At 39.3% G+C, this 24,286-nt stretch overlaps 1 protein-coding gene and 1 long non-coding RNA gene across 2 annotated transcripts in view; one reads left to right on the forward strand and one right to left on the reverse strand.

Annotated features, from left to right (window-relative positions):
• The window catches only part of SCEL (sciellin), a 119,913-nt gene that overhangs the window by 43,591 nt on the left and 52,036 nt on the right, over nt 1-24,286 (forward strand). The window contains exons 10-15 of the mRNA XM_025364287.1: nt 9,302-9,382; nt 11,550-11,615; nt 13,670-13,729; nt 18,019-18,063; nt 19,803-19,862; nt 20,161-20,220. Of these exons, the coding sequence (XP_025220072.1) occupies nt 9,302-9,382; nt 11,550-11,615; nt 13,670-13,729; nt 18,019-18,063; nt 19,803-19,862; nt 20,161-20,220 (372 nt within the window). The remainder of the gene's footprint in view (nt 1-9,301; nt 9,383-11,549; nt 11,616-13,669; nt 13,730-18,018; nt 18,064-19,802; nt 19,863-20,160; nt 20,221-24,286) is intronic.
• The window catches only part of LOC112610782, a 16,539-nt gene continuing 12,326 nt past the window's right edge, over nt 20,074-24,286 (reverse strand). The window contains exon 4 of the long non-coding RNA XR_003116487.1: nt 20,074-20,492. This is a non-coding gene — a long non-coding RNA (uncharacterized LOC112610782). The remainder of the gene's footprint in view (nt 20,493-24,286) is intronic.

Below are 24,286 nucleotides of genomic sequence, written 5' to 3' on the forward strand. Positions count from 1 at the left end.
AAAAAAAAAAAAAAAAAAAAAAAAAAAAAAGAATATCATGTTTCTGTTTCAAGAGTTAATGTTGTGCTGTTAGGTAATTTGAGCTCTGACCATATGCCGTAGATTTGGAATATGTACAAAAGAAAGTGCAAGTGTCATCAATGTAGAAAATTACTAGAAAGTCAGAGCCATGTTCCCCTCTTCCCATTTCTTTTGTTTTATGATATGCCTGAAAGCCTGAGGCAAAGCAGTGTGTCAGCAAACACTTAGGGATGTCTTCATTTTTCAAGTTCTTAAACACTTTCTTGTCTCTGAGACTTTTAAAAGAGTGGTAACATTTGCCGGACGTGAGCTAATGGAGGGAATAATAAGAGCCATCTGGAGAAATATTCAGGTTCATCACAAGGAACTAGAGAAATAACAGTTCTGGAAAGTCGAATTTCTTTCTGATTTCAGAACTTACCATTAAATTTTTGTATTCTGTTTATGATAAATTCAAATGATTCTGACTGTGTATTTAGGTGACTTGGAGATTCAGTGGTTAAACGGCATGTAAAGCTCATTTAAGAACCTCATGGAAGCCAAACTAAAGTACTTGCTTAACAGACAGTATGAATATTTATGAATGTTATTCATTATTCTCATTTAGGAACAATAATGAAGCCACCACTAGAAATGAATGTGCTTTTTTTTTTTCTGGAATCATTTTTAAAGATAGAAAAGGAAATAATATTTGATAAAATTAAAGTAGAAATGCATCTAGGAAAATTACCATATAAATATTTTCTACATAATTTCTCATCCTTATTTGTTTCGACCTCTTCTCCTTCAGTGGTTATTTCACTTCCTGTTAGCTGATTGGTAGATTTGGAGGAGGAAAAAAATATCCTGATTGAGAAGTGAGTTGCCATGGCAACCTTGCACTACAGTTATATTTTTCTGTCTGTAACTATAAATGGTAAAATGTAACCTTTCTAATTATGCTGCAACATTTTTAACTCTATTGGTACCAAATCCTCTACAAAGTTTGATGTCATGCTAAATAAAAGCAATACATCCATCTCATTTTTATCTCAACAAAAAAATCTTTATATTAACTGGAATCTCTTTTGTAGAAATTAAGATTCTATGACACGCAATAAAATATCAAAATACAGAATTTAAAAATCTTACCTGAATGCCTAGATTGCTCATTCTAAACATTCAAAGTAATTAAAATATTAGCCTGAGTTTAAGTTTATTATGTTTAAATGTGTAGTTTGAACAGAACAAGGAGAAACCTAATTCAGAATCTGTAAATGAAGGTCTTAACATTTATCATGAATTATATTTTCTTCAGTCCTAGGGGAACAACTTACACAGTCCCTGATTTCCTAACACTAGTTTGAAGTAACTCATACCTTCAAACAACAAGTACAAAGCATCCCTGCTTTGCCCAACCCAGATTCCCACCTCCCCTCCCTCTCTTGGAACCCCTGTTGCCTCTGCCCCTGGCAGAGGAGCTCCTGGAAATATGAGAAAGCAGGGAAGCTCCAGGTTCAAAAGTAGGATAGAGAAAGAAGCTGTGAGAATCAGGATACCTAGGGTCAAGCACTCTGTCAAAAACGTCACCTTGCTCCGATCATAAAAAACAAATAATTTGATTTTTTAAAAAAATTATTTCACCATTTAGTAGTATTGCTGAAAGTTCTATCGACTAGAGATTGTAAATTTCACCTCAATTAGAAGCATGACAGGTTAAAGGGGCTATCTCTGGTCATTCAAATCTTAGTGTCAATTATATAAATCAGGTTTCTTTCCTGCTAAAACTGGGCAGGATTAGAGCATCCTAAGGGAATGGAGGCTTGCATTGTGTGGAGGGGAGAGGAAGATGGCTTTGGAGGAAGAAGACTGGGAGGCAGGGAGGCCTGACTATGAAGTATAGGTGATGGGGACATGCTGTGGCATAGGGTTTGGGAGAGGACAATGGGAGTGGGGGATGGGGGTGAAAGGACCAGCATTTTGCTTGGGACTGTCTTCATACTTGGCAGCCCGTCTTTGTCCTCTCATCTCTCTGTCTCCTCTCTTAGCTATATGCAGAATGTCATATAAATGGAATCACCCATGACATACACCCTTTTCATATGTTTGCATGTGTGTGTTTGTCATCTGTGTATCTTCCTTGGTGAAGTATCTGTTAAATTTTTTCTTTTTTTTGAAACGGAGTCTCACTCTGTTGCCCAGGCTGGAGTGCAGTGGTGTGATCTCAGCTCACTGCAACCTCCGCCTCCTGGGTTCAAGTGATTCTCATGCCTCAGCCTCCTGAGTAGCTGGGACTACAGGTGCGTGCCACCATGCCTGGCTGATTTTTTGTATTTTTAGTAGAGACGGTGTTTCACCATGTAGGCCAGGCTGGTCTTGAACTCCTGATCTCAGATGATCCTCCTGCCTCAGCCTCCCAAAGTGCTGGGATTACAGGCGTGAACCACCCTGCCCAGCCCAAGTATCTTAAATCTTTTGCTGATTTTATTTCTGCTGGTTTGTTTACTTATTGTTGAGTTTTGAAATTTTAAAAAAATACATTGTGCTTGGAAGTCCTTTTTCAGGTATGTGAATAGCAAATATTTTTTCCAGTGTGTGACTTGTTTTTCAATTCTCTTAACGATGCACTTTTCAGAGCCAACATGTTTTTCTAATTTAATGAAATCCAATTTATCAAGTTTTGTTAAATAAATTATGTTTTTGGTATTATGTTTAAGAACTCTTTGCCTAACTAATGATCACAAAAATTTCTTCCGTTTTCTTCTAAAAGTTTGTAGTTATATGTTTGACATATAGATGTGTGATCCATTTTGAGTAGACTCCTTTTTAATGTGAACATTTTTTTTTAGTTCACTTGGTAATAGTTGGAATATTTTTATGTCTTTGAGAAAACATCTAAGGACAAAAAGCTGCTATGACTTATCAATACTTGAATTTGTGTATCTTTGTATCTACTGACCAATAAAAGTTGACTCATGTTCTTATAGAGCCAACTTACATTTAAATTTTATTAACCACAACAGCATCTACATACATTTGAAAAGCACAGTACATGAACGTCAAGGTACTTGCGGAGTTGAGGATTCCCTGCAATAGCGCCACCCTCCCTCAGTCATGTAGTGGTTTACCATCCACAGATCTGGGCCAATCTCTTCCTTTTATAGGCAAATAAGCAGAGTTTCGGAGGGAATCAGAGCTTTTTCCAGAGTCAAAGAGAAAGTTGGTGGCAAAGCTAGTCTAGAATCTAGAATCTAGATCTCTAGAATTCTAGTCCAGTGCATGCTCCATTACTAGGTTACGGTTTACTGACTGGCCACTAGAAAGCGAGGCATCACTACAGTAACCACTCTTTTGAACATGTGCCTTGCATTCTCCAAGCTCTTCGAAGGCATGGACTACATCTTTTCTAGTCTTTGACTGGCTAATTACATCTCATATACTGTTATGTGTCCTAACATTATAACTTGGGCAATTGTGGAGTAAGTGCTTTTTGAGCAAACGGCTCCTTCCTTGAGCAAGGAAATATTTCAGATCAATCAATTTTTAATAGATTTGCAGTGAAAATACCTGGAAGAGAATTGGTTGTCTACAGTATGATATAGAGAAAAAAGCAAAGATTTAACATCAGAAAGACCAGTTTGAAACCCTGGCTAAGCACAATGAAAAGGGAAAACAAAATTCACGGTTAAATATTAGAGACAATGATTCTTTGTTCAACCTAGATTTGTGCTGCAGTAATAGACATGTTCACACAGCCAGACTAGAACAAAAGTCACAGAGCCAAGCATGTTATGCAAAAAAGCCATGAGGAAAGATGTGATCTTTGCAGCAGCATATGGAAATGAAATAATATAGACAGCTTTCTTTACAGTGTTATTTCTTTTAGCTTTGGCCTTTGAGCTACAGTCTGCAAGTGTTCACATATTTCTCGTGAAATCCACCTTTTATATTCCTGAAAGCTCATCATGATAGCCACTAGTGTGGTGGCATAAATCCTGCAGGAGCCTTGAGGTGTCTGGGAATGGGCGAAGGGGAGAGCCAGGGTCAACTTACCCGAGCTTAAACATTGCATCTCAAAGCAGAATTCAATGAGGATCATTCCAATGAATGTCTCTTGTTTCCTTCTCTTCAAAATATTCTGGCCACAGCTTCCTGCCTCACTCTTGCATTTTAATCCCCCTGCTTGGCATCACATCATGCTCCTGGCACGACATGAATGACTCTTCTCATTGCCCGCCCCACCCCAGGGCTTGAGTTCTGTCATCTGTGGCTGTCATTGCAGTGATGCAAATGAAAGCTCCTTTGAGGTAAATGGAAGTCAACATGGCATCGCCTGGCTCCTGGCCCAGCAGGGGTGTAAATGCATCACCCTCGGAAATAAACACACTCCTCCGCTTTTCTTGGCCTTCATAACCGCACATCCATCTTTCTCTTTCCTGTGTATTCTCCAGACCATCTCAGATCTATTTCTACTCACCTCTACTGCCCTGATCCACGCAATGCATATTTACCCACCTCTTTGAGGCCCTAGACATTTTAAAATGGAAGAAATTGAGTATGTCATTAATATGACTCTAACATAAGTAAAGCTTGGCACCATCCCATTTCTACTTTTTGTAATCCTCCTTTCCACCTTGTTACCTCTTTCCTGCCTGTCCTCAGACATCTAGTGTTCTGCACAGCCTCATTATTACCCAGGACTGACCATCTCCTTCCCCCTTTCCTCTGCCTCTGGAAGGAAAGCATGTAACCAATGAATCCACATAGATATACTTAAGACTCTAAAGACTAAAGATCACTTGATACATACACCCAACACAGGCATATTCTCTGAGAAAAGAAGATGGTAGCAATACAAACAAAATACTGTGGAATCTGCCACTAAGCCAGGATGGGAACTATTTCCATGTAAATTGCTCTTCCAGAAATATCACACAACACAATGACTCAGCCAAGTAGCTGGCACCTAGTAGGTGTTCTGTAATGGGATTGACAGTGGATTTCTCCTATGAGGAAGCTAAGCTTGCACAGATTTTGAAAGTTGCAAATCCTTTTTTGGTACCTATTTCCTTCCTGCCGAAGAAATACAGCCAATCACTTCCTCCTTCATTCTTATGTCATACACAATCCTAGTACTTGGGATATAGCTGTGCTTTTAGGAACTTTCAGTCCAGTGTGGGAACAGAATATCATGTGTAATCCAGAATAGTGTGATATGTGCTGTAAATAGGGTTGTTATGGGGGAATGTAGGGATGTATGCAGCATGGCTTTGGATATCCCTGGAGATAGTTACTCCTAAGCCAAAGTCTGAAGGGCAAGGAGAGAATCAGGGGAAGGGAAGAGGGAAGTGCTCCACAGCGGGGACAGAATATAGTGGGGTATGTTAGGAAGGGTAAGAGTTTGTCACATCTGCAGCTCTGGGGTCGTGTGGGGTGAAAACAACAACCACTACAGCAAAAGACACTTACTATTTCCTGTGTGGAAGCCAAGTATGCACACCCTCTTCTGGCTTCAATGTCACCTTCAACATGAGAGCCAAGAGACCCACCATGCTTGGTGCTCCACTGTCCATCACCCAGAGCCTCGTTACCACTCTTCTGAGAGGTCTCAGGACTCATTTCATCATGTCCTCCATCCCTATGTCCATAGTCCCTCATTGAAACCCCAGTCAGGTCATTTCTTATCACCCGGACCATCTCCACAGAGCTCTGTACCTCCCTGAACCTGACCCAACCTAATATCACACTGAGCTCTCAGACCCTTCCACTCCACCTTGCGGAGCATGTCATTTGTCATTGCCAAAATCCTCCACTCTTCAGCCTCCCCTCTGAATGATCTCCCACCTTTTTGTTGTGCTCTTCCAGAGGACCCTGCTTCCACAGCCAGTCTCTCAGCAAGGGCTGTTTTCCCTCTGAACTGACCTATCACAGGGTCTGGAGGAAGGGAGGGGTCTGGTTTCTTCTCATCACCACCTCCTGTTAATTTTAACTCCCGCCTCCCTGAAACTCTCCATCTCCTTTGAAGTCATGCCCTTGTGAGCTTCTCTTCTTCGCTGGAGTCATCTGAAGGTCTCTGAGACACTCATGCTCATTCTTTGAATACTTGAGCATCAGGTTCACCATCTTTCCCAAACCCTCCTCTTGTCACAATGCTTGGCAATTTCAAAATCCATGCAGAGGATCCTTCCCCTCCCCAATCTCTCACTTTTGTGACCTTCTCTCCAATGATCTTGTCCTTCCCACTACTGCAGCCATTGATAGATCTTGCCCTGTAAATAACCACACACCCTACAAAATTACAAGACTTCTACTTCAAAGCTTTCCCTCTCTGGCTCCTGCTTTCTATCTGTCCAGCTCACTCTCTTCAGTCCTTTGATTCCAGGAATTCCTCAGCCCCACCACAATCACCAGTCCATTAATTCTACCAGTTTTTTCACAGTCCCAACCACTCATATTCTCATTTCCCTCTATGCCCATCTCAAACTCCACAGCCCCCATTGTAACCCCTTCCTTGCAGACCCCTTCCACTCCCTTGCCATCATTCTCTTTGTTGCACTCACTTGGCTGAATTGTAAATGTGGCTAATGGTAAATCCAACTCTCAGTCTATTCTGTTCCTCCTCCCCAACTAGTTGAATATGGCAAGAGGAAACAATGCCAAATAACGTGATTTGTAACCCCTTCCTTGCAGACCCCTTCCACTCCCTTGCCATCATTCTCTTTGTTGCACTCACTTGGCTGAATTGTAAACGTGGCTAATGGTAAATCCAACTCTCAGTCTATTCTGTTCTTCCTCCCCAACCAGTTGAATATGGCAAGAGGAAACAATGCCAAATAATGTGATTTTAAGCCCATGAGTACTAACCTCAGCTGAGCGATTGGTATGGCCCAAGTATCCTTCAAGAGACAGCACAGCATGTGGAGAGTTTATGCAGCCAGACTTTCCAGTTTAGATTCCGAGCTCTGCCCCTTATGAGCTGCACCACCATGAGATATTTATCTTTATGTTCTGTGCTTCAGTGTTTTAATCTGTAAAATGGGAAGAAGAATAATACTTATGTCTGGGATTGCAGAGAGGATTACATTAGTTAATATACGTAAAGTGCTTAGAAAAGTTTCTGGCACATAATGACCCTATATAATGGTACATCATCATCATCTTATTACATTTCCTGGGTCCACTTACTCTTCTGCTTGCCTAGAAAACCATTTCACACATTTTCTACCCCTCTTTCTTTCTCACACAGCCCTAACCCCTACTCAACCTCCTCACTTTGAATCAATGATCTTGATTACTATTTTACTGAGAAAATAGAAGTAAACAAAAGAGAACCTTCTCCACTCTGAGTCAATGAACATACCCCAGCTATACCCATCTAGTTCTTTCCCTCTTGCTGCTATGAATGAGCCCTCTGTACTTCCATCTAAGATCGGCCCCTCCACTGTGCCTTAGGTCCCATCAATTCTCAAAGTCATCTGTCTAGTAATTTCCCCTCACTCTCCTGCATCAGTGATTCACTGGATCATTCCCATCATCCTATCTACATGCTGTAGTAACCTTCCTCAATCCATCAACCTTGAAGTAGCTACCCATTTCTCTCTTTCTTCTTTACTGCCAAACTGCCTCAATGCCTCTATCTCCTTGCTTCCCATTTTCCCCTAAATCCACTCGTATAATGGTTTGTTTGTTTTGTTTTTGTTTTCCCCCCCACCCACCATCGTTCCATCAAAACTGCTCTTATCAGGGTTACCAAAGACCACTCTGTTGGCCAAACCAGGGTAACTTCCCAGTCCTTGTTTTTTTTTTTTTTTGATTAACAGCAGCATTTGAAATGGCCAATTACTCTTTCCTTGAAACTTTTCTCTCTTGGCTTCTGGGATACCATGCCCTCCTATTACTCTTGTTTCCTTCTTGGCCACTCCTTCTGATTCTTTTGCTGTTTTCATCTCATATTCTTGACCTCTAAATATTGCAGGTCCTGAAGGTCCAACCCCTGGCCGTCTTTTTGTCTCTACTTACTCTGACTTCCTTAGTGATCTCTGCCAGTTTAAAACATAATAGCATCTCTAAGCTAATGATGGCTGTATTTATATGCTTTTTCTCCAGATAGCCTCACGGCTTACTCTATTTCTTCCTACAGGTCTTGGTTCAAATTTCACCTGACAGAGAGGCCTTCCCAGTCCATTCTAAATAAAATAGTCTTCCCACCCCATCAGTCTATATCTCCTTATTCTGTATTATTATTATTATTTGCACAGCACTTTTCTTCTTCTGACATATATTTATTTGTATATTGAAAGCCTTTGAGAATGAGGACATTATCCAGCTCACAGAGAGCCTTGCACATAGAAAGCTACCAATAAATGTTTGTTGAATAAAAGCACAATTTCATTCAGTCCTGACAATACCCCAACAATCCTATTAGAAGGATTATTACAGATGAAGAAACAGAATCAAGTTAACTCATTATCACACAGCTGGCAATTCAGGCAGCCTGACTCCTACCCACATGCTTACCTACCTTGCTACGGAAGCCAGAAGGGTACACAGGATCAGAGGGTTCTTTCACTAGGTACAGAGTTTATGTTGAGGGCAAATAGAGAACTGCTGGGGTGGTAGTGGTGGGGAACACATGGGAGTGACATACCCTAGTAAGGTGCTGACTCCATCCAAAATGTGCACATAATTGCCCATCTCCAGTTCCTACGTCATTAAGTCCTGCCAACTCAGAGACTGCCGTGGTGCTTCATTGGAAAGTCTAGGCTGACAGTAGATTATATGTATGCTTTGTCAGCATCAAACTGACCTGTGCTGACAATATTTAAGTCAGATTTAGTAAAGAGTTTCAAATCAATGCTACCTTGAGGTCTCTGAAATTAAAGCCTTTTCTTGCTGTTTCCATAGCAGCCTGATAGTTGACATAATCCCCAAAGAAGCTTATGTTAATTCCTAAGGACCATTTACAGTTCTCATGCACTGCTGACCTGAATGCCATGACTAGAGCTAGATATACTAGCAAAATTTTGAGCTATTTAAAGAACATAGGATAGTCCAAACTATAGTGAAAGAGGATACGGTTTTCAAGAACCTGATTAAATAAACTTTTAAAATACATGTCTTTTAAATATTTGACTTCTTTAAAGTTTAGTGCTCCATGGATTCTGACCTTTCAGGTACCTCACACATGGGGGTTGTAAGATGCAAAGGATATTTTTATGTAGGTAATAAATGCATTCAGTTAATAGATCTAAAATTTGCCATGTTTCCATGGGGAAATGAACTGCTGTTTTCTGTTTTAAAGGGAACCAGGTGTTCACCCTCCAATACCTCCAAAGCCCAGTTCTCCTGTTTCTTCTCCTAACCAGCTGAGTCGGGATAATAGGTAAGACCTAGTACTCCAGAATTCCTTGACAAAATGAAGTTCAAGGGAAATGAAAGCAAATGGATTGTGACCCTCTGTGTGCAAAGCATGAATGTTTTGTGTGCACATTCCCTAAAGAAGCATCTGTAGAACTTTTTCTAATTTTATTTCCCAACACATATGTTTATTTATGTTTGCCTTTGAATACTAATGGCTAACTTGTCTTAAGAAAATATGCCTTCAGGATAAAAATGGAACAATATTCATGTTCAGAAAGTGTTTGTGCACAGGCTTTTTTATATATTAGTTCCTAATATGCAAATATAAATACATATATGTATTTGGCCTGTATTATATATAATATAAATATAAACCATATTAAAAGTATATTTTTTGTTCATATTTGCTCCAAGTTAAGTTTCCCACTAAGAGATACAGATTCTGATGAAAGATGTTCTTGAAACTTTGTGTTACCACTCAAATCCTTGCTTATGTTAGAAATACCTTTTGGTAGTTCTTTAATCTTTTTTTTTAGTGAAGGGATTTGTAATTTATTTCAAAACTATCACAAGTTTTGAAAGATGTTCTAATTGACTTGTCTCTGAATCAGGAAAAATAGACTTGCTTCTCAGCTTTGAATCTCTGTCACTCTATAATTAATACTTGGAAACAAATTCAGAGATCTGAAACTCTTCCCATGTGTTACATTTAAACTGTTTAATATATCTTGAACAATTTTTCGAGATGTACACCCCACATTTCCATTATTATTGTGAGATTAAAAATGGTAACTCAATGAAGATTGACTACATTAGATCTGCTTGATTGCCTACTGTTGCTTCTTTTGTATTTTTGCTCTTTGATGGTTATTTTTTTGACACCATGTAAGACACAATTATGAAACTATTCTTTAATAAGACACAACTATAGAACTATTTTTTAGTAGTCACAGTTATAGAAATTTTCTTCATTAAGAGGGTAACTTCAGTTAGAAAGCTTTGACTGGGCAGCAGGACTATGTAGCAATAGGTGTTAAAACTCCAGGTTTGAATTTCTGTTCAGTGAAACTGCACAGTATCTTTGAAATTTTGTCCTTAGGATGAGAACATAATTTTTTAAATTGAGTCAAGAGAATATTTCTTCACTGAACTAATTAAAATATAGATTAGATTTATAACTTTTTGTTTGTATGATGGTCATAATGATCTCTTAAAAATATCTTCTCAAGCTTTTTAATCTTACATTATTTTTCCTCTAACATTTCTAGTATTGAGTAATTAAATACCAATTTGAATAGAATTTTTTAAGGGGCTAAAATTAATTGGCCTTAGTACCACCGACATTCTAATCTATAATCAGCATCGCTAGAACTACTAGCTTGTTTAAATTTAAAGGAAGCCAAATTTCACAGGAACTTACTACTCAAATTTCTTTATTCCACCAATGATCTAAAAAATAAAATTGGGACAACTTGCATGTTTTTTAAAATCCTGACTACTTTAATCACAGCAAGATTATTTTAATGAAAGAATATGAAATGGAAGTGTTTCCTATGTAATTAACGCATGTCCTCAGGAGTACAAAAAATAGTTGAATGTAGCTTCTTGAGAACAAGTAGGAATGTATAAGTAGGTCAACCAGATACTTTGGAAAAGAGTAGAGAAAAGTCTTAAATTGTGCCAGAACCTAACATAATAAAATTTAATTCTGTCAGCTTAGTATGGTCATTCCCAATGTGGTAGGTGTACTTGAAACATAGACTTTTTTTTCCACCTTATATTAACAAATATATTTCTTGATAGTATTCAAATGGGTTAATTCTTTAAGCAAAAAAAATCTCTTTGATGCCCATAACAAAAATTAATATTTTAAAATATTATATAGTTATCTAATAGAGATAAGTATGAAAATGCTTTATTGATGGAGAACAAAAAATCAACATAAATGTATTTAGAACTTATAAGTCTAGATATATCCAGTGGTTTACAAATATGCAATAAAGATAGATTAAATTACAAACTCATTATACTGGAGTTCCTGCCAACCCAAAGAGTTTAAGTTTGTTATCTCAGGTATGGTTCCAACAAACACTAATCTTTTTGTACATAAATTTTTAAAAATAAATTTAAATTTATCAAAAAAGTGTCTTCTTTTCTGACTGATATAATCTTTAACTTTGAAAATATAGGCAGATACATCCACCTAAACCGGGTGTATATACAGAAACCAACAGATCTGCTGAAAGAAATATAAGGTAAACTGATTTCTATCTATATCTACATAACTGTAGCAATGATAAAGTATGCTTTCTCAGCACGTTTAAAACTGCAAGGCAATTAATAATAAGGTAGACAAAATCAATTTTCCAACCGACTCCAAAATATCAATAAATGTTTTTGTAGGCACTTTCAGAATTTTGTTTCTTTTAATTCTATCCCAAACTTTCCATTAAGAAAACTACCAAAATGGTGTGAACAAGATAACAGGATAAGATCAAACCCACTAAAGGCAGGAGAGCTTGCTCACCTCTTTATTCCCAGGACCTGCTCTGAGGTCTATCATATACTTGGTGTGGATGTATAAACAAAGAGGTGGAAATAGAGTTGTTCAGTTAAACTTGTGCTACAAAAACTTTGTCTAGTGTTGGCTGAAAATAGGCATGTCCAACTCCTCCTACGGCATCAGGAAGAAGCACATTGATGCCATTTGGTAAAGGGACATTCACCAAATGTCTTGGGTGGGGGTAAGGTGGCATTCCCCAAATGTCCGGTGTCCTGATTTACACTTCTCATTTATACTTGTTGTCTTGCACATCCTATTTAGTCTAGCATTTGTTCTGGATGTGTCTTGTTTTTCTCCCTTTTTTAAGGAAAAAAATATTTTTTTTTTGAAAATAGTTTTTAAACAGTGCTATTTTATAGGTCTATAAATGTGATAAACTATTTTTTCAGTCAAAAGATTTTTATCACTGAAAAATTATTTTGAAATTTAAAACTTATATCCTTTTCATTTTTTATATTATCCCCGTTTGACTCTCAGAAGAGTCCCATTCTAAAAGACACATCACATAGATTCTCTTCTTTGGAAAAAGTCATATTTCCCTTGTTCCGAGGAGCTGACGGCACCACTCTTGGCATTCCCCAGCCTGTGTTCTATGTGCCACAGGATGTCAATGCATGTTCTGCAAAAGAAGAGTTCAGTGTTTCATTACATTTAGGAAACACAATTAAATAGAGTTTTCTGCCACAGAACTTTTCAGAATCTTTAGTGTGCTTATGTGTATTCCAAATCAGCAAAAGTCGGTTACATTTCCCAACTTGGCTACAGAATCCTTTCTTCATGGAACCTTATTAACCCTTTGTCTATGAGATGCTGAGTTCTTTTCTTTTTTTCTTTCTTTTTTTGGACAGGATCTTGCTCTGTCACCCAGGCTGCAGTGCAGCAGAGAACTCATAGCTCACTGCAGCCTCAAACTCCTGGGCTCAGGAGATCCTCCTGCCTTAGCCTCCTGAGTAGTTGGGACTATGGGCACAGGCCACCACACCCAGTTAATTTAAAATGAAATTTGTATGTGGAGATGGGGGATCTCTGTTGCCCAGGCTAATCTTGAACTTCTGGCCTCAAGGGATCCTCCTTCCTTGGCCTCCCAAAGTTCTGGGATTACAGGTGTGAACCACCACACCCAGCCCACAGTTCTTAATTACTATAAGAATTTTCCTAACTGTTCCTTTTATGATCCAGGGATATCGGCATTGATCTGATTTGGAATACACAAGCCGTCTATGTGCTCAGGTGCTTCCACCTATTCTAGAGCCTGAGAAGACAAACATTTTCACCGCTACAGGGTGAAAAGGAATAAATAATTGTATCTGATACTTAATGCTGCTTGGCTCTGGTGGAAAACCTTTTGAACTCACTTCTGTGTTTACTTGTTAGTTAAGTGGATTTTGTTTTCTATGTCCTATTTGTAACATAGAACCTGGGAGCTGGCAATACCAGTCTTCAGGAGAAAATGTAGTTATTTCAGTGAGCACTAGATGGCAGAGCCAACACCCAGGTGGAATAACAGAGGGCAGTTTTGTGTGTGTGTGTGTGTGTGTGTGTGTGTGTGTGTGTGTCAATGGGGGATGTGCGTGTCACTGTGTGCCATGAGCTGACATAACAGAACCACTTTGTCTTTCTGTTAAACTCAGTAATTCCTGAACACCACCTATTTACTTTATTTACTGAAAACAAATGAGAAATTTTAGCTCCTTCAAAAAATAGCTCCTCTGTCACTGACCTGTATTTATTTTTCATTGTTTGAAGGAGTCAGAATCTTGATAACATCGTCAAAGTGGCCACTTCACTTCAGAGAACTGACAAAGGGTGAGATCTCCGGGCTTTTGAGCTTGGGTTTTATCTTCTCTTGTGTTTCAAAAATGCTTAACCATACCTTTAAAAGTTCCAAATATGAACAAAATCCTAGTGCTCTATATTGTATATAATTTAAAATAAGAAAGCGTCAGTTTCTCTAGATGAGTACTCCTGAATAGTGGATGGTGCCGACATTTACGGACACTCTTCCAACTCTGCCGCTTTTTCTGGCAATTTTACTCACCCAGTGACCTCAGCTGTCAAGCCTCATTCCACATATCCAGTCCTGTATTTATGTTGCTGGTCCAGATCTCTACTTATCTCCTAGCACCCCCGCTCAGGCTGTCCAAATTCCTTCCCAAATATGCTGTTCCTGACTTCTCTGTTCTTGCATTCCTGCAGACTCACCTTTCTGGAATAACTCTTGATTCTTCTTTCTCCTTCCCCCTAGGTAGTATCATGCATGCTTGAATTAAACATCTAAAATGTTCCTCATGTGTACACAGACTTCCTCTAGTTTAAACCCTCACTGACTCCTGCACAGATTATTAGAGTAGCTATCTAGCTTTACTTACATTCTTCAGGCTTTCCTTCCACTAAACTACTATTTCGCATCAATGCCAGAATTTTTCCAAAGATTCTGCTCAATCACTGAACCAGGTCCTCATTGCCCAAAGCCCTTGCCAACCTGGCTCCAGCCTCACATTCCAGTTATTTCTGTTTTCACACCTGTATTTGTCCCACATTCATATCAAGGGAAACCACTTTCTCTCTGTAGTTTCCAAATACTCTGGCTTTGTTTATACCACATGGTAACCTTTCCCAGTCTCAAGCTACCATGCCAGTCCATCCAAGCCCTGCCCATTGTTCAAGATCCGGATCAAGTGGCACCTTCTCTGTTGTCTTCCCTGAGTGATCCAGTGAGATGTGACTTCTGCCTCTATAAGCAATTACAGTTGCACTATTCATATTTTATAAGACTGAATCATACTCAGTTTTGTTTCCTGTTATTTGCATAAATGTGTTACCTTCTCTGTCATCTCTGTAGTCTCTCAGGGCAGATGTTTTGTCTTATTTGCCATTTACATTGTATGACATGATGCTTTGTACAAAGTAGGTATTGAATAGATTATGGTAAAATCATAATATTCCATTGTTTAAATCCAAAGCTCTCAAAAAATATTCCTTGTTTAATAGATTTTAGTAATGCTAAGAGTGTTGTTAGAGATTGCAGTCTCTGTCAAAAGAACTGCAGAGAAGAAAATATGACACTTGGCTTTTCTGTGCAAATTCATAAACAAAATAGGAGCTCTGAATCCAGATGGAGTCTATAGAAATTGTCCTGAATGTTTCATTTCCATGTCTTCTCTCATTGAAGTGTCTAGATCTCTAATTTTTTTTTTTTTTTTTTTTTTTTTGAGGTGGAGTCTTCACTCTGTCGCCCAGGCTGGAGTGCAGTGGCACCATCTCGGCTCACTGCAAGCTCCACCTCCCGGGTTCGCGCCATTCTCCTGCCTCAGCCTCCCGAGTAGCTGGGACTACAGGCGCCCGCCACCTCGCCCGGCTAGTTTTTTGTATTTTAGTAGAGACGGGGTTTCACCGTGTTAGCCAGGATGGTCTCGATCTCCTGACCTCGTGATCCGCCCGCCTCGGCCTCCCAAAGTGCAGGGATTACAGGCGTGAGCCACCGCGCCCGGCCTAGATCTCTAATTTTATTGATTTATTTTTGTTGCAGGTAATATTTTGTTTCCAGTAGGGATTAGACAGTGGTTTGGTGGGTGATCAGGATATCTGAGAAACAGCTAAGTGAGTGACTCTGAAGGGAAATTATGGTTTGGTGTAAACCAAATAAAAACCATGAGAGAGGCAGTTAGTTTAACTTTCCTATCCCTGCTCCCTAGCCATAATGCTCAAATTCCACAGCCAGGTACATTTATCACAGAGAGAAGTTGTTGCCTGACAGGGATCAGGAAAAATGTTCGTAGTAGTCATCATAGAGTATTGTTACTTTGGGCCATCCACAGGGAGTAGAAATGGCTTTCGTTATCCGAGCTGCTCTTTGTGAAATGGAATGTTACTGCTATCTGATTAAGAGCATTTAATTTGTTACAAATGCAATGGTGAAACTTAATATCCAAAGCTTTCATCAATTTAAAGTCATTTTGAAAGCTTAAATCTTTTATTTGGAATACAGTATCTGTTTTATTTAATTTGCCACAGAGCGTCTTCTCATGATTTATGCTAATTTTCTTGGGATAAAGCAACTCCAAATCCTGATAATCTCATCATTGTGACTCATGCCAGTCAGAAAAGTCTGGGGCTAAGATTTATAGAACTCGTGGGTTTGCTCTTTCCCTTGGGGACATGAACAGATTGTTAGTCTCAGAGTTAGTGGGTAGAATTTCAAGCAAGAAACAGTAATGGGTTACTGTATCAAGGGACTGGGTAGTGTTTGTCACATGCAAGGATAGAGCATTAACCTTTTTTTTTTTCTTTTTTTCTTTTTTTTTTTTTTTTTTGGTTAGAGGTGGCAACTTTTGTATTTCAGTATTTACTATCAGGCATCAATTCTACCATTGATACCTAAAACTACTTGAAAGGATTCATCTATGTACTGGCTGTTAATTTAGGGTCTCTAAGAGGACTACCCTCAGCAGCTATTCTTGCCTTAGTGTCATCGTGCCAGGCATCTTCAAGCACATAAGTGACTCAGCAATTGCATCTCTCTGAAGGCTAAGTCGAATTCTTGGTGTTTCTAAGTGCAATTAAAAAACAAGTATAGCAAGCATTTATTAGGCTGGGCATGGTGGCTCACACCTGTAATCCCAGCACTTTGGGAGGCTGCGGCGGGCAGATTACCTGAGGTAAGGAGTTCGAGACAAGCGTGGCCAACATGGTGAAACCCCATCTCTACTAAATCGACAAAAATTAGCTGGGCATGGTGGTGCACACCTGAAGTCCCAGCTACTCAGGAGGCTGAGACAGGAGAATCGCTTGAACCTGGGAGGCGAAGGTTGCAGTGAGCCAAGATCATGCCATTGAACTCCAGCTTGGGCAACAAGAGTGAAACTCTTGCCTTTTAAAAAAAAAAAAAAGTAAAGCAAGCATTTATTAAACCAAAAATTTAGTGTTGACAGGGCATTATTTATTATAATGGCCCAAATTAATCAGGAATTTATGACTGACTAGGCGTCGTGCTAAGTACTTTATATTCATGAGCTTATGATTCTTTTCTGAGGTGGGTATGACTAGTATTCTCATTTTACAAATGGGAAAATTGAGTCCACAGAAGGTTAGGTAACTCGCCCAGATTCACCAATGAATAAGTGATGAATCCTGGATCGTACTCCAGGTGTCCTTAACGAGGAAACTTGAATGTGTAACTACTGATTTGTGAACAGAAAAACTTGCTGAGGAAGGCAAGAGAGGTGGGGCAAGGGGTGGGTGGGTGGGTGTGTGTGTGTGTGTGTGTGGGCAGGGGGGGCGCGGTCATGAATAGATAAGTTAGAGAAATGGCATGCTGTGATGGGGAACTAGAGGAAGAAACCAATAGCACTGTGGTGAAACCCCCACCCCACCTCACCTAGGGTGCCTGCTTGGGAGAGAAAGTTGAACCCATGTGGTTTAAACAGAATTCCTGAACCTAAGAGTTTAGATAGGTTGCTCCTGAAGCAGCAGCCAGAAAGGGCTTTGCAGTTCTCAGATGTGGAAACAGGCTAGCAAATTTAGCTGACCTGGAAATGAAGTAGCAGAGCTTAAGAAGGAAGCCAGACTTACTGATGAACAAATGTTTTCTAGAAGCTACGTGTGCAAGTACATTGCGCAATGCTGTAATTAATCAATGTACCTATGTGTAGACTCAATTAAAAGTGGGTATTAAGTATCTACTGTATGAAAGACACTGTATTAAAACACGGAAATGTGTCTGATGTAAAATACAGTTCTAAATTTTAAGTGGTGTGCATTCGTGTGCCTGTGCAGAGGTAGGGGCATTAACATGAGACCAGTGTGCAATGCCTATAACTCAAAGTATAGTAACAGATCTGTCATAAACGAGGTGCAGAAAAAACAAATGCTGCAAGGGCTCCAAAAATGTAGAGGACTCTATTCAGTTAGAGGACTAGGAAAGGCATTCTGGAGAAAGTGGTGTTTGATGAGAGCTTTGAGGATCATCAGGATTTTCGCAGATGATAAAAGTGGCATGTGTTGTATTTCAGAGAACTGTTATTTTAAGGCAAATTTACCCTTTGACCCTGGGCAAGCTTTTTACTAACATTAAACATTTTTTTCTCTTCCCAAAGTGAAGAATTGGATAATCTCATCAAAATGAACAAAAGCTTGAATAGGTAAGATTTTTAAATGTTTATTTTTTACTACTGAGCTGCATATTGTGACTTTTTATGCCTTTCCAGTCTTTGAGCGTGAGGACTTACATACGTAGTCAAAAATATCCTACAAATCTTGAATAAAAGCTTGCAACAATCATCATCATTTCATTGTTATGATGAATGGTTATTGAAGTCTAAAGATACTAATATGAAAGTGTCCTTGATTTTCATGCTCCATTTGTTTATTAAGGCAGTTATATAAATAACCACTTTTCTCTTCCTGAAATACTAAATCACTAGAATGTAAACAGAATTTGGTTTGATCATCGAATAATTTTAGTTTAACCATTACAAAAAAATTTTATTATCATAGTTAATGTTATATTGTTTATTATTATTTTTGAGACATGGTCTCACTCTCTTACCCAGGCTGGAGTGCAGTGGTGCACACATAACTCACTGCAGCCTTGACCTCCTGGGCTCTAGTCATCCTCTTGCCTCAGCCTCCCAAGTAGCTGGGACTACAGGCATGTGCCACCATGTGTGGCTAGTTTTTAATTTTTTGTAGAGATGGAGTCTCACTATGTTGCCCAGGCTGTATCTTCTTGTTTTGAATCATTTATAATTGTATAACTTGAAATATGCCAAGAGAGAAAAATCAATAATCAAGGCTTGTGTTTGTGGTCTGTATAAGGTAAGCAAGCTCTCTATTATTTTGCACAGTAACCCACTAAACAGCGATCAAAGAGAAAGAGAAAACAGGGCAAATGCCAAATGAATTGATGAGAGGATCATGGGATGTGTTTTTCATATCCTGTTCTGGCAATAATGCTCAGTTAATTTGCTGCTCTTCAGTTTCCTCATTTACAAGGAGAGGAGGTTTTAGATCAGGAGTCACAGACTCCACGGCCCACTGAGGCCAGGTAGGTGTGAGTGGGTGAGGAGACTGACTATATGAAACACAGGCAGTGAGAGAACTGGGGCCAAAGGGGAGCAAATGCCCTGTCTAAGCACACAGCTGCTTCTCAGCTCAGCTCCAGCTGAGGGTCTCCACTGAGTCTAGTGTTGCAGGACAGCAGGACATTCTCAGGAGATCCTGTAAATCCAGTTTTGTTGTTTGTTTGTTTTAGAGACAGAGTCTCGCTCTGTCACCCAGGCTGGAGTGCAGTGGTACAATCATAGCTCACTGCAGCCTCCATCTCCTGGGTTCAAGCAATCCTCCTATCACAACCTCCCAAGTAGCTGAGACTACAGGCACCAACACCATGCCTGGCTAAGTTTTAATTTTTTGTAGAGATGGGGTCAGACCATGTTGCCCAGGCTGGTCTTGGGCTCCTGGGATCAGGTGATCCTTCCACCTTGGCCTCTCAAAGAACTGGGATTATAGGCATAAGCCACCACACCCAGCCTGAAAATCCAGGTTTCTGTGTGTCCTGACCATCATTGTAAACATGGGCTCACTTTAAAGCCCATGCTTGAAAGCTAAAAGAATAGAAATGCTCCATGAATCCAAGCAACACCTCTATGGACCTATTGTGGTTGGCAGATCCCCAGTTTATATCTTTTATTTTATTTTCTCTAAGGCCCACTACAATTTAAAATTTGAGTCTATGAAAATACCTGTTTCAAGAATTGTGGCTCATCTTCCCCAACAAGCTTCTGTTTCCTGTCTTAGATGTAAACTGGTCTATGTTCTTATAGGGTTAAGCATTGGTCATTGTCACTGATGAGGCTTTTCTTAATCAATACATTTAAAGGAATCAAGGTCTTGATGGTCTCTTCAGAGCAAATCCAAAGGTAGACGAAAGAGAGAAAAGGTAAGTGCATCTGTCTCAAATCTGAAAATCTTATCTTGCAGATTGCTTGTCTTATTCCTTCAGACATTAGCTGTGAGGGAGTTGAATCCTCTGGCATGGAAATGTACTAGCAGATGGGGTAATGCTCTCAGCATTGTACATTTAGTTCAGACATAATTACCAAGAAGGATTTCTGCTCTTCCATTCAATAAGAGTAAATGAGCAGTTCATGGAGAATTTTTATTGCATCTGACCTTTCAAGATACCACACAATTTCATTTCAATATGCAGTCTTTTATGTGAATTTCTTTGTTTTCAGAGCCAAAAGCCTTGAAAGTCTCATCTATGTGAGTACCCGGACAGATAAAGATGGCAAAGGGTAAGATTTTATTAAGACAGACCATTTTGGTTGAGTCCCAGACAGTATACTATTTTCTGGAAGAGAGCTCCTGCTTAGGACAAGGGTCAGGCAGGCTGGTGGAATAAGCCTCAGACTGGGGTCCAGAGATAGTGTGTGTCTTGGTGCTGGCTCTCCCACCAACATCAATCTGGGTGACTCTGGGCAAGCTGTGTAATTTCTGGACATCTCTGTTTCCTCATTCCATAAAATGAAGGATATGACCTAGATAATCTCCCAGTTCCCCTTTATATCTAAAATGGAAAGAAACACAACTAGCTGTCAAGAGTAGTGGAGAATAGGTTGATTTATAAACTAAATACATTTATAATAAGGCATTTAGGAGCATAGTCCCTCACCACTGAAGTCTCTCTGTTTTTTTTTTTTTTTTCTTTAAGATAGAATCTTGCTCTGAGGCTCTACTTTGGCTCACTGCAGCCACTGCCTCTGAGGTTCAAGTGATTCTCCTGCCTCAGCCTCCCGAGTAGCTGGGATTACAGGTGCCCGCCACTATGCCCAGCTAATTTTTGTATTTTTAGTAGAGATGGTGTTTTACCATCTTGGCCAGGCTGGTCTTGAACTCCTGACCTCATGTGATCTGCCCATCTAGACCTTCCAACGTGCTAGGATTACAGGCATAAGCCACCACGCCTGGCCACCACTGAAGTCTTTAGAGTGTATAAGGCACTTCTCAGTTGGAATCTTAGTTGAGTCATTTAATATGCATATCTCTTCATATATATTTGTAAATATCTTTAAATGCAAAACTAGGCTTTTATTTATTTTAAATCATAAAATGGGTTAATTAATTATTAGTAACTGAGCTGATAGCATTTAAGAGGTTACCTTGTAGTTCTAGCCTGACTGATACACTAGATAATTGACTTACATGACTGATATTATTTTTCTTGTTGAAAGAAACCAAAGCCATGCCAGTTTCATTAGAGAAAATCCCAGAATAGTCAAGAATGGCAAAGGGCAAGGATTTATGAGATCTCTACTATTTTTGCCTTCCAGATTGGCTGTTTACTTTGTATTTGGTTAGTCATGAAATTTGCCTTTCTAACATGAGAATTATTTCTGTTGTCACAGTTATTTTTAAAAACCATTTATCTGTGCCAGTCTATGCCCAGGATGGCATTCTAGCTTTCCAAGCCAATCTTGGCGATGCATTCTTTTTTTTTTTTTTAATTTATTTATTATTATTATACTGTAAGTTGTAGGGTACATGTGCATAACGTGCAGGTTTGTTACATATGTATACTTGTGCCTTATTGGTGTGCTGCACCCATCAACTCGTCATTTACATCAGGTATAACTCCCAATGCAATCCCTCCCCTCTTCCCCCTCCCCATGATAGGCCCCAGTGTGTGATGTTCCCCTTCCTGAGTCCAAGTGATCTCATTGTTCAGTTCCCACCTATGAGTGAGAACATGCGGTGTTTGGTTTTCTGTTCTTGTGATAGTTTGCTAAGAATGATGGATTCCAGCTGCATCCATGTCCCTACAAAGGATGCAAACTCATCCTTTTTTATGGCTGCATAGTATTCCATGGTGTATATGTGCCACATTTTCTTAATCCAATCTGTCACTGATGGACATTTGGGTTGATTCCAAGTCTTTGCTATTGTGAATAGTGCTGCAATAAACATACGTGTGCATGTGTCTTTATAGCAGCATAATTTATAATCCTTTGGGTATATCCCCAGTAATGGGATGGCTGGGTCATATGGTACATCTAGTTCTAGATCCTTGAGGAATCGCCATACTGTTTTCCATAATGGTTGAACTAGTTTACAATCCCACCAACAGTGTAAAAGTGTTCCTATTTCTCCACATCCTCTCCAGCACCTGTTGTTTCCTGACTTTTGAATGATCGCCATTCTAACTGGTGTGAGATGGTATCTCATTGTGGTTTTGATTTGCATTTCTCTGATGGCCAGTGATGATGAGCATTTTTTCATGTGTTTGTTGGCTGTATGAATGTCTTCTTTTGAGAAATGTCTATTCATATCCTTTGCCCACTTTTTGATGGGGTTGTTTGTTTTTTTCTTGTAAATTTGTTGGAGTTCTTTGTAGGTTCTGGATATTAGCCCTTTGTCAGATGAGTAGATTGCAAAAATTTTCTCCCATTCTGTAGGTTGCCTGTTCACTCTGATGGTAGTTTCTTTTGCTGTGCAGAAGCTCTTTAGTTTAATGAGATCCCATTTGTCAATTTTGGCTTTTGCTGCCGTTGCTTTTGGTGTTTTAGACATGAAGTCTTTGCCCATGCCTATGTCCTGAATGGTACTACCTAGGTTTTCCTCTAGGATTTTTATGGTATTAGGTCTAACATTTAAGTCTCTAATCCATCTTGAATTAATTTTCGTATAAGGAGTAAGGAAAGGATCCAGTTTCAGCTTTCTACTCATGGCTAGCCAATTTTCCCAGCACCATTTATTAAATAGGGAATCCTTTCCCCATTTCTTGTTTCTCTCAGGTTTGTCAAAGATCAGATGGCTGTAGATGTGTGGTATTATTTCTGAGGACTCGGTTCTGTTCCATTGGTCTATATCTCTGTTTTGGTACCAGTACCATGCTGTTTTGGTTACTGTAGCCTTGTAGTATAGTTTGAAGTCAGGTAGCGTGATGCCTCCAGCTTTGTTCTTTTGACTTAGGATTGTCTTGGAGATGCGGGCTCTTTTTTGGTTCCATATGAACTTTAAAGCAGTTTTTTCCAATTCTGTGAAGAAACTCATTGGTAGCTTGATGGGGATGGCATTGAATCTATAAATTACCTTGGGCAGTATGGTCATTTTCACGATATTGATTCTTCCTATCCATGAGCATGGTATATTCTTCCATTTGTTTGTGTCCTCTTTTATTTCACTGAGCAGTGGTTTGTAGTTCTCCTTGAAGAGGTCCTTTACATCCCTTGTAAGTTGGATTCCTAGGTATTTTATTCTCTTTGAAGCAATTGTGAATGGAAGTTCATTCCTGATTTGGCTCTCTGTTTGTCTGTTACTGGTGTATAAGAATGCTTGTGATTTTTGCACATTAATTTTGTATCCTGAGACTTTGCTGAAGTTGGTTATCAGCTTAAGGAGATTTTGGGCCGAGACAATGGGGTTTTCTAAATATACAATCATGTCATCTGCAAACAGGGACAATTTGGCTTCTTCTTTTCCTAACTGAATACCCTTGATTTCTTTCTCTTGCCTGCTTGCCCTAGCCAGAACTTCCAACACTATGTTGAATAGGAGTGGTGAGAGAGGGCATCCCTGTCTTGTGCCAGTTTTCAAAGGGAATTTTTCCAGTTTTTGCCCATTCAGTATGATATTGGCTGTGGGTTTGTCATAAATAGCTCTTATTATTTTGAGGTACGTTCCATCCATACCGAATTTATTGAGCGTTTTTAGCATGAAGGGCTGTTGAATTTTGTCAAAAGCCTTTTCTGCATCTATTGAAATAATCATGTGGTTCTTGTCTTTGGTTCTGTTTATATGCTGGATTATGTTTATTGATTTGTGAATGTTGAACCAGCCTTGCATCCCAGGGATGAAGCCCACTTGATCATGGTGGATAAGCTTTTTGATGTGTTGCTGAATCCGGTTTGCCAGTATTTTATTGAGGATTTTTGCATCGATGTTCATCAGGGATATTGGTCTAAAATTCTCTTTTTTTGTTGTATCTCTGCCAGGCTTTGGTATCAGGATGATGTTGGCCTCATAAAATGAATTAGGGAGGATTCCCTCTTTTTCTATTGATTGGAATAGTTTCAGAAGGAATGGTACCAACTCCTCCTTATACCTCTGGTAGAATTCAGCTGTGAATCCATCTGGTCCTGGACTTTTTTTGGTTGGTAGGCTATTAATTATTGCCTCAATTTCAGAGCCTGCTATTGGTCTATTCAGGGATTCAACTTCTTCCTGGTTTAGTCTTGGAAGAGTGTAAGTGTCCAGGAAATTATCCATTTCTTCTAGATTTTCCAGTTTATTTGCGTAGAGGTGTTTATAGTATTCTCTGATGGTAGTTTGTATTTCTGTGGGGTCGGTGGTGATATCCCCTTT

This window comes from Theropithecus gelada, chromosome 17 (assembly GCF_003255815.1).
Source record: "Theropithecus gelada isolate Dixy chromosome 17, Tgel_1.0, whole genome shotgun sequence".
In the NCBI taxonomy this organism is placed as follows: domain Eukaryota; kingdom Metazoa; phylum Chordata; class Mammalia; order Primates; family Cercopithecidae; genus Theropithecus; species Theropithecus gelada.